General features: G+C 36.7%; 1 protein-coding gene across 1 annotated transcript; it reads left to right on the top strand.

Annotated features, from left to right (window-relative positions):
• Positions 1-1,019: 1,019 nt before the first annotated feature.
• Positions 1,020-8,842, top strand: LOC130238122 (uncharacterized). The gene is made up of 6 exons (XM_056469028.1): positions 1,020-1,175; positions 3,758-3,833; positions 7,027-7,317; positions 8,052-8,348; positions 8,431-8,475; positions 8,670-8,842. The coding sequence occupies exons 1-6, from the start codon at positions 1,143-1,145 to the stop codon at positions 8,840-8,842; spliced, it is 915 nt and encodes a 304-aa protein (XP_056325003.1). The 5' UTR covers positions 1,020-1,142.
• Positions 8,843-9,906: the final 1,064 nt, after the last annotated feature.

Genomic DNA, 9,906 nt, shown 5'->3' with positions numbered 1-9,906 from the left:
GCCGCACTGAAGAGGGCGCACCTGAGCTCATGTTAATTCCAGCCTGATCTCACGAGAAAACGTAAGTATTTTACGTTTTGTCAGTTTAGTGGCTAATTCGTACGAATTCAGTGCTTCTAGTACAATCTGAGACCCACTTTACATCGGATATCACTCATCCAGTGGAGATCGCTGATTTTTAAAGAAAACAGACCTTGATCGTGCCGATTTTGCAATGGCATACAGTTCACCGGAAGCGCATGACCCAGGTTACTGTCAAATTATAAAATCCTTTGGCATATACCCAATAGGAGTCGGTTATTTTATGTTTTTCTCTGAATTACAGCAAAAATCGCGTTATTCAGGATTGGACTTTCAGTCAAAATGTGAATAAATAATGGACGACCAATGCTGGAGCTAAAGGACTTGCTTCAAAGGACGGGATGGAAGATAATGCGATCATTTCAAAGTAATTCAAGTCATGCCAAGACTTCATTTACAAGTACTGTAGGTAAGACCAGTGTGTAAATCCAGTGTGTGTGTGAATAAGAGAGAGAGAGAGCAAGCGAGAGAGAGCGCGCGCTTCTGATCGCTAGTGGTTCTGTTTGTTTGTTTGTGTGTGTGAATGAGAGAGCGCATCCGCTGTGGTGCTGTGTTTGTCACTTGTTATAGCTGTCTGTAGCATCCAGCTGGGTGTTTTTTTTTTTTTTGGAGGCCTATTTAATTGCTATACATTCTTCCTTGGCCCAATATGTACCTGCCATGTGTATATAACGAATGCTGAAATGATATATGAAACACAATCGGTAGTTGGCAGATATATCGGGTGGATTTGTTTGTAAATCTGACTTTTGACTTAAAAGAGTCTTTGCCTCACCCACCACCACAAATCTCACCACACGTCACTGGTGTAAAAGTATAATTAGTGTTATTAACGCATGCTTTGAATAGTAAGTTAAAAAAGTTATTTTCAGCCTTCCAGAGGTTTTGTCCTTTACGGCCTTCCATAGCCAGCACTTCAGCATGTGGCGTAACCACTGTTGGCAAGTTGACAAGGTGTGTCTGTGGAAGTCTGTTTCTGTCCATTTTCACTCTCCCAAGCGTTCAGTTTGAGACTTTAAAACGTCACAACTTCGGAAAATGGACATGATAAAGTTCTGGAAATGATCTGTAGGCATATAATACCCACAGCACAAGTAGGTTCAGATGATGCATGCATTACATTTTTGTTTCAGAGTGTTAAAAAAATCGATGTTGTTTCTTGCGTTGTGTAGTTCTGTTATCGATCTGTGTCCAAACACAGCTCAGCGCTGAATTAGTCATTTTGCAAGTGAAAGTAGCCTATAGGACAAAATCTAATATAGAGATCTTTTCTGTGAAGCTACATTTATCTGACATTTTAAATAACTTTTCATTTTAATTTAAATGACATCTGAATGCAAGTTGTTTTATGAATATCTGTTGCTGACTGTATCCAAGAAGATTATGTTAATAAATGATCTAGTTAGCAGTAAATTGTTCAACCACTTTGAGCAACTAAGACCAAAATAAGGCCGTCAGAAATAGGGCTGAACAATATATCGTTATCGTTTGAGCATCGATATTGTAATGTGTGTATCTGCAATAGCCACACCACAGGATTGGATTATTTATTAAGGATTAAAAGATATTACTGAATATTAAAGGGAACATAGTTTACCTCTTTTTTTCTGATGTAATATTAATATAATGGTTGTTCTGAGTGTGCCAGTTTAGCTTCAGTTTAAAACACAATTCAGATTTTTTTATTATAATGTGTTAAAAAGTGTCATGTTGGGGGCGTGCCCACAGCTCGCTGATTTAGGGGTGTGTTGCTTCACATGTAAATTAGTTTCGGCTTCCCGCCAACGTAACAAGTGGGCTGGGCCATGAGCTCACCTGCTCTGCTTTTGCAACAGAGTATGACAGGCAGACGGAGAAGGAGAGAGAGGATCAGCATTCAGTCGTACATGTACAAATCTGACACAGACCAAGCAGAGAGTACAAAATCATTTGTGTCTTTTTACAGTTTTACAGCCAACTGTGTGCTGAATTAACCACGCACACTGAATTAACTTTGACTGAGGCACTGTATGCGCCGCTTGAAGAGGCGACACGGCACACCAGACACTCTCTGTGGCGCGGCAGAACCATCGTCACCGAATCGTCGCGCCACGCATTTTTGAATTCTAAACGTAGGTTTCTGCAGCGGTCAGCGGCGCCCAGCCGTCGACTTGAGTGTACCCTGATAGAAACCTATGTTTAGAATTCTAAAACGCATGCTAGTTAAGATCACAGGGAGCTTCTGGGATCGCGAGAAATGCAAACGGCTGAAGTATAAGTTAGACTCAATGAGAAGTACACATGTTTGCAAACCTACCTAAAGATACAACCAATAATTCCGATTAGAGCGAAAATGTGGAGAATATTGATCTTGTGTTGAGCCCAATGAGCCTTGCATCTAAAAATAGAGCTAGGGTGTTCCTTTAGTGATATCGCTTCGACTCATGCTGAAAATGGCGGACGTGAATCAACAAACTGAGGATATGATGACGCGCCTGTCAATCAATATTGGTGGGCGGGGAACCGCTCTCCTTCGTCAAGTAGCGGTCGGTTTGAAAACCGCTCATATTGGTCCACCGTTTTTTATGTTGTTAAATTGAAAAAAAAGCACTGGGTGTGTTTATATCACCCCAATATGACGGTCTATACACCATACATGCACATATGGCTGTCCAAACAGCTTGAAAAGTAGATTTTTTTACCATAGGTGCCCTTTAATGTATTTAAATTATTTATTTAATGATGACCATGTTATTTTACATTTGATTGTTAATGTTTGTACCTGAATACTGTTAGACTCCACAGAAAACCATAAAGTACTGTTTATTTATTTATTTTTGCTTGTAATTAATTACATTTTATGCAGATGCATTGAATATAAAAAGATATGATCATCTCAGTCAGTCTAAATCAGTGGTCTCAAACTCAATCCCTGGAGGGCCGCAGCTCTGCATAGTTTAGCTCCAATCACCTCCAACTCACACCAGCTAAATAGTCTATAGACCATATTGAGGGATGTAAACAAAAACAATGGTCACAGTGCTGGCTGTTTTACATCTTTAATTTCTATAGCTTCCGAGAATCCAAAAAGAGCCACATACTGTATTGATAAATAATATTATGATAGCTATTTTAACATTAAGATATGATTGAGTTGATTCTTGTTACAGTTATGAAATAGTTTGGTAACAAGTAGGAAATGTTCATGGGCCCATAGAAATGGTCTATAGTAGTCTTGAACACGTTGATTAGTTGCATCAGCTGTGTTTGATTAGGGTTGGAACAAAACTGTGCAGAGCTGCGGCCCTCCAGGAATCCAATTTGCGAACTATGATCTAAATTAAGGAAATCTTTCACAATAGAGCTCTTCAAATCATCTAGTGAAAGTATATTCATTTTCACAATATATAATCACAGCAAAAACAAAATATCTAATGTCAGGTTGCTCCAATATCGTTCAGCCTTAGTCGAAATAGATATAAGCTATTTGTTTAATAACGAGAGGCTATAATGAAGAATTTTTGTGAATGAGCGCTGAAGACATGAAACAATTTGAGGCAGTTTTCAAAACGTTTTTTTGTGTTGCACAGAATTACAGATTGAATCAAGATGAATCATTACATGTTTAGTTTTTTCATTATTTATACATTTCTTTTTTTTGATTCGCTCTTCTAATACTAATATTTTCCCTCTCCAGATATCTGCCATGAACGCTGCTGTCCTGCTGGTGTCCATTCTAGTTTGGACATTCATGATTGTCGGTAATGATAGCCGTAAGTGAATATTTTTGTACTTTTGTATATATATATATATATTTTCAGTAGAGCTTATAAATTGTTTAAAGGATTACCATTTCTTATTTTACTCTAGTGAAATTGAATGGATTCTTACAGAAGCAATTTAGATGCTAAAATATGTTTCAGTAAAAATCCAAACATAATCAATTTCATTTGACAATTATCAAAATTTCACGAATGAGGCTAAGTGTGTGTTAAGAACAGCTGTGGTTTAGTTTTACTTTTGTCGCTTGTGTTTACTGTTTTGCATAAAGAGTGTATGCAATTTATAAATGATAACTTAAATTGTTTAAGCTTTTGCAGAAAGACTGGTTTATTTTATTAAAAGAGGATTTGGAGATTAGAGTTTAGTGTCACAGCAGTTGTGAAAAACTATAAATTGTTTGAAATTCTTGCTTAATGTGATGATTTGAATGGATCTGCAGGAGACAAATAGCTCTCATCTGAATGCTGCTTTATCTGCTTGTTAAGTCGTGGCATATTGGTGATGTATGAAATACTGTGTCCGGGTCCAAGCTGCTACTCATTTGAATTGAGAAAATATTAGTTTATGGCCACTTTTAATGCGTGTCGTATCACACATTAAAGGGAATTTTCTATAAAATCATAGTATACACAACAGTCTCTGGACTTGCTGCATCACAAATACCAAAATTGTAACAATTTATAAAAAATGAATCATTTTCTGGCCATCTGATATTAGGCATGTATATGTACATTGTGATCGTGATTTTCGAAAGCATTGCTTTGTAAACATTTATTACACCATTTGATGAGTCTCCCCATACAGTTTGATATAGCAATTGGACCTAGAAGCTGCTTTATGTGAGGTCACACTTAAGCGGATAAACTGGCAGTTTCCTGGCCCTAAAAGCAATGATGAGTTTATAATCTATGTACCTATTTACCCATCGCATAAAATCACTGCATTTGAAATTATGGGATGCACTTTCAGTTTGAGGAACTTGCATGACAAAAAACACAAACAAATCACTTTAAATAATACAATAATTATTAATAATTATATAATTATAAATAATTCATATAGACAGTGAAGATTAAGCGGTGTGTTTGGCTTTGTACTCTATTTTTATCTGTTTTGAAAATAATGTTAAACATTAAAGCAAATATTTCTATTTTTATGTTTCTGCTTTTTGAGAGCTGCAAGCCAAATAATTGACATGAATATATTTGTGTGTGTATTGGTATGGATATGAAAGTTTGTGGTGTGTTGTTTTTTAATCTGAAGGTGCAGACTGCATCAAAATAAATGTTGTTTCTTGTCACTGAAATATCCAAGACTGTAATAATATGGTAAAAATATGTGAGCAATTCCATGCGAATGTCAACCTTGCCATGAAAAAAATTAAGTTTTCAACAAAATACCGAAACCGTTTCTTTGTTTTTTGTGTAAGCAAGTATTTTACAGTACTTTAGACGTACTCAGAAATTTCTCTGTTTTTAAACAATTTTATTTGATTTACCAAAGTCACACAAGTGGCAATTTCACATCGGTCACGTCCATAACAGAGAGGTGTCACATCCATAACAGAGAGGTGTCACGTCCATAACAGAGAGGTGTCACGTCCATAACAGAGAGGTGTCACGTCCATAACAGAGAGGTGTCACATCCATAACAGAGAGGTGTCACGTCCATAACAGAGAGGTGTCACGTCCATAACAGAGAGGTGTCACGTCCATAACAGAGAGGTGTCACATCCATAACAGAGAGGTGTCACGTCCATAACAGAGAGGTGTCACGTCCATAACAGAGAGGTGTCACGTCCATAACAGAGAGGTGTCACATCCATAACAGAGAGGTGTCACATCCATAACAGAGAGGTGTCACGTCCATAACAGAGCGGTGTCACGTCCATAACGGAGAGGTGTCACGTCCATAACGGAGAGGTGTCACGTCCATAACGGAGCGGTGTCACGTCCATAACAGAGCGGTGTCACGTCCATAACAGAGAGGTGTCACATCTATAATGAAGCTTTTTCCTCATAAATGCAAAAATATCAAATAAAATAAAATCAATCATGTTTGTTTTTAATAGTGAGCCAACTCTTATCCTGTTGATTAGTATAATGTTTGCGGGGGTTGTGCAGTTTAATTCACAGAATTTCTACAAAGTATGTTATATACTGCAAACCTGCATACTTTTTAGGTCACATCCATAACGCATGTTTATTTTCCTCATTTAAAGTACAAAACATGTTTACAGATTAGTATTTTTCTAATCTTATAACTCTGTGGTTAGTAGTTTTGGAAAATATAAACAGATGGTTCAATTTAATGTTAATATAAACTTTCTATGTGAATTTCTATGTGAGTTTTGAGTTTTTACTGCAAATGTCACATCCATAACGCTGGAATTGCTCATACTTAGCATTTAATAGCAAAACAATACTGTTGTTTATTAATATATTTATTTGTTTATTTATTCAAAGCAGCAGTGGCATTGTGTGAGCAAACTAATTTGCATGAATTAAAATGATCTTAACTTTTTATTAGTTTAAAAAATACATACTTATTTTTTTGACAGACGTATGGAGTATAAACAGTATGGAGCTGTGTGTAACTTAAAACTTAAACTTAAAAATTAAGGTCCAGCACCATTTGCTGTAGATTGAATGCAGGTCAGGGTGCTCCGTGTGGATGATGTGCTTAGCTGACAGCACCACCCTCTGTAGAGCTCTTCTGTCCTGCATGAGGCTGTTCCCAAACCTGCCCTACTGAAAAAACAGCTTAATCCAGCCTAGGCTGGTTGACCAGGCTGGTTTTAGAGGAGTTTTGGCCACTTCCATGTTGGTTTCCAGCCATTTCCAGCCTGGTCTTAGCTGGTCAGGCTGGGAGACAACCAGCTAAAACCAGCTTGACCAGCCTAGCCAGGCTGGGAGCCCAGCCTAAACCAGCTATGTCCAGCTTAAACCAGGCTGGTTTTAGCTGAATTTAGCTGGTCATTTTTCCAGCCTGACCAGCTAAGACCAGGCTGGAAATAGCTGTAAACCAGCCTGGAAATGGCCAAAACCCCTCTAAAACCAGGTCTAGGCTTAAGCTGGTTTAAGCTGGATTTTTCAGCAGGGTGGTTGTGATGTTTCCCGTCAGGATGCTCTCTATGGTGCAGGAATAAAAGTGTAATATGTTTGTGTGTTTAATTTTTTTCAGGTGACTGCGGTGTGAGCTGTAATAATGTGACTGGAACTGTGGGAAATGAAGTGATTTTCAACTGCAGCATCTCTGAACAGAAGACAGGCTGTTTTACAGTGTATAAGTTTCAGTATCCTGAGAAATATAATGACTCCGTAATCTGTGGACAGTTTTCTCATGGCTGTGAAAAGATGCACATCTTCACATGCAGATACACTCCAGATACAGCAATGAAGGAAACATTCAGATTCTATGTGCATGGTGGTCGAAATTGCGCAGAAAGTAAAGATTTCACAGTGGAGATATCAGGTACCGCAATAATAATGTTGTTTTTAAGTCAGTAAATCCACAGTTGTTTTCTGTCAGGTTGTGTACTCTGTATTTATTTCAAGTGTCATTTAAGCAAAAGAAAAAGTCGTACTTTTTTAGAGGTTATTTTATTGGCAAGGCTTCAAATTTGTAACTATTTTTTAAAGAATGTAAAATGTGTAATATTTGGGCAAAGTTTCTCTGTGCTTTTGAGCACTGCAGACCAAATAAATTGCATAAATATAATTGTGTATATATTGGTATGTATATTAAAGTTTGTGCTGGTGGTGTTTTTAATCTGACAGTACAGACTAATAATCAAAATAAACAATGTTTCTGGACATTGAAATATCCAAGACTATTATATTATTAATATAATAATAATAATAATAATAATAATAATAATAATAATAATAATAATAATAATTATTAGAATTTCAAAAATATTTTTAGCCTGTAGTATTTAAAAAAAAACTGTTGTTTATTAATTAATTTCTTCATTTGTTTATTTAAAGCAGCAGTTGAATTTATATGAACAAAACTAATTTGCATGAATTAAAATGAAGGTTTTTATTTGTTTCACCAGGACTGATACTGGTAAATAAATCTGTCAGAAATAATGTAAAATAATCCAGTATCATACACATGTGTATTGACAGACATGTAATGTGTAGAACTGACAGTATAAATATACAAATCTGTAATACATGTTTGTTTGTATGTTTGTTTTTCAGATTTCTGCAGTGTGAGCTGTAATAATGTGACTGGAACTGTGGGAAATGAAGTCACTCTGACCTGCAGCATCCCTCAACAGTGCACTGAATGCTGCATTCAACTGTATAAGTTTCAGCATCCAACAATCTATGATTACTCAGTAATCTGTAGACAAGAGTTTCCTAAAGATGTCTGTGAACAGAGAACCAGCTTCACATGCAGATACACTCCAGATACAGCAATGAAGAAAACATTCACATTCATATCCCAAACATTGTGCCGAGTGAAAAGATCAGAATTCACTGTGGAGATATCAGGTAGGCTATCTTAATAGTGCTGTTGGGTTTAATATATTTGCAAATGGTCATTAATATTCATTCTGATAACATTGGTTAACAGGTCCCAGTGAAACACGAACTGACACTGAATCAGCTGACATAAAAGGTATTACATGTATAGTATTATGTATTATTATTGATTGTTGAGGATGAAATCAATTTACTGTTATTTTATCTATCAAATTAATTTTTTTGGTCTATCCAGATTTTTTAACTCATCCAGAAAAGAAAATTGCCTAATAATTTACTCTCCCTCATGTAGATTTAACTAATATATTTTATTTTCTGTTGAACAAACAGATCATGGATCAAAACCCTCCATTGTGGCTGGTATGAGCTGTTCCATCATCATCATCATTTTTCTCATAGCGGCCTTCGTTTATGTCAAATGTTTTAAAAGCACCAACACTGCTGGACTTCAGATGACAGAAAGAGGTGCAGAACAAGCCCTGATGACAACAAATGATTTGTAATAATATATATATATATATATATATATACTTATTTTATGTAAAAAATAATTTTTATTTTATAATGCATATAACGTATACTGGTCTCACGGTTCGGTTATCATGCCATCGATTCGGTTCAATTCGATATTTCGGTGCATCACGGTGCATTGACGATGCTTTCCATACACAGTGTTGTATTTTGGGTGGTGGCTATAACAAGCTGTCTGTATAAACACACACACATGGACATGCAGCACCACACCGACATGGTCGGGTCCCGCGACAATGCACAGGTACAGCCGCCTGAATGCATACAGCCGAGAGGAAGAGTCACGCCAGCAGGTGAAATGGGCCACAGTGAGAGAGAGAGAGAAATGGAGTTCACTTTCATTCCCTCAATCGCAGAGAAATAGGGGCTTCTGCTGTAAGTGCCAGTGAAAGACTTTCCAGAAAACACACACACAGTGAAATTTTTAAGTAGTTGGCGCCTGTAGTGTTGTAAATACCCGCGCTCGCCTCCCTCGCGACAGAGATAAATGAGATAAATGACGTCAGTACATAATATGAGATAAATGACGTCAGTACATAATAACCGGTTATGATTATTTCTGAACCGATACCGAATTGTCCTCGTCTGCATCGCGGTGCACCGAAGAAACAATTAATTTTGACACCCCTAATATATATATATATATATATATATACTTGACATTTGACACAATTCTAACATTTTTGGCTCTATACACCAACACAATGGATATGAAATTAAACAAACAAGATGGCCTGAGGGTATTTACATCCAAATCAGATGAAGGGTGTAGGAATTACAACAGTTTGCATATGTGCCTCCCACTTGTTAAGGGTCCAAAAGTAATTGGCTTCTCAGCTGTTTCATGGCCTGGTGTGTGTTATTCTCTCATTATCACAATTCCAATAAGCAGATATAAGGTCCAGAGTTAATTTCTAATGTGCTATTTGCATTTGGAATCTGTTACTGTCAACTCTCAAGATGAGATCCAAAGAGCTGTCACCATCAGTCAAGCAAGCCATCATTAGGTTGAAAAAAAATAAATAAACCCATCAGA

Source organism: Danio aesculapii, chromosome 12, assembly GCF_903798145.1.
Source record: "Danio aesculapii chromosome 12, fDanAes4.1, whole genome shotgun sequence".
Taxonomy (NCBI): domain Eukaryota; kingdom Metazoa; phylum Chordata; class Actinopteri; order Cypriniformes; family Danionidae; genus Danio; species Danio aesculapii.
Note: the sequence above shows the minus strand (reverse complement) of the source record. Positions and strands in the feature narration are given on the sequence as shown.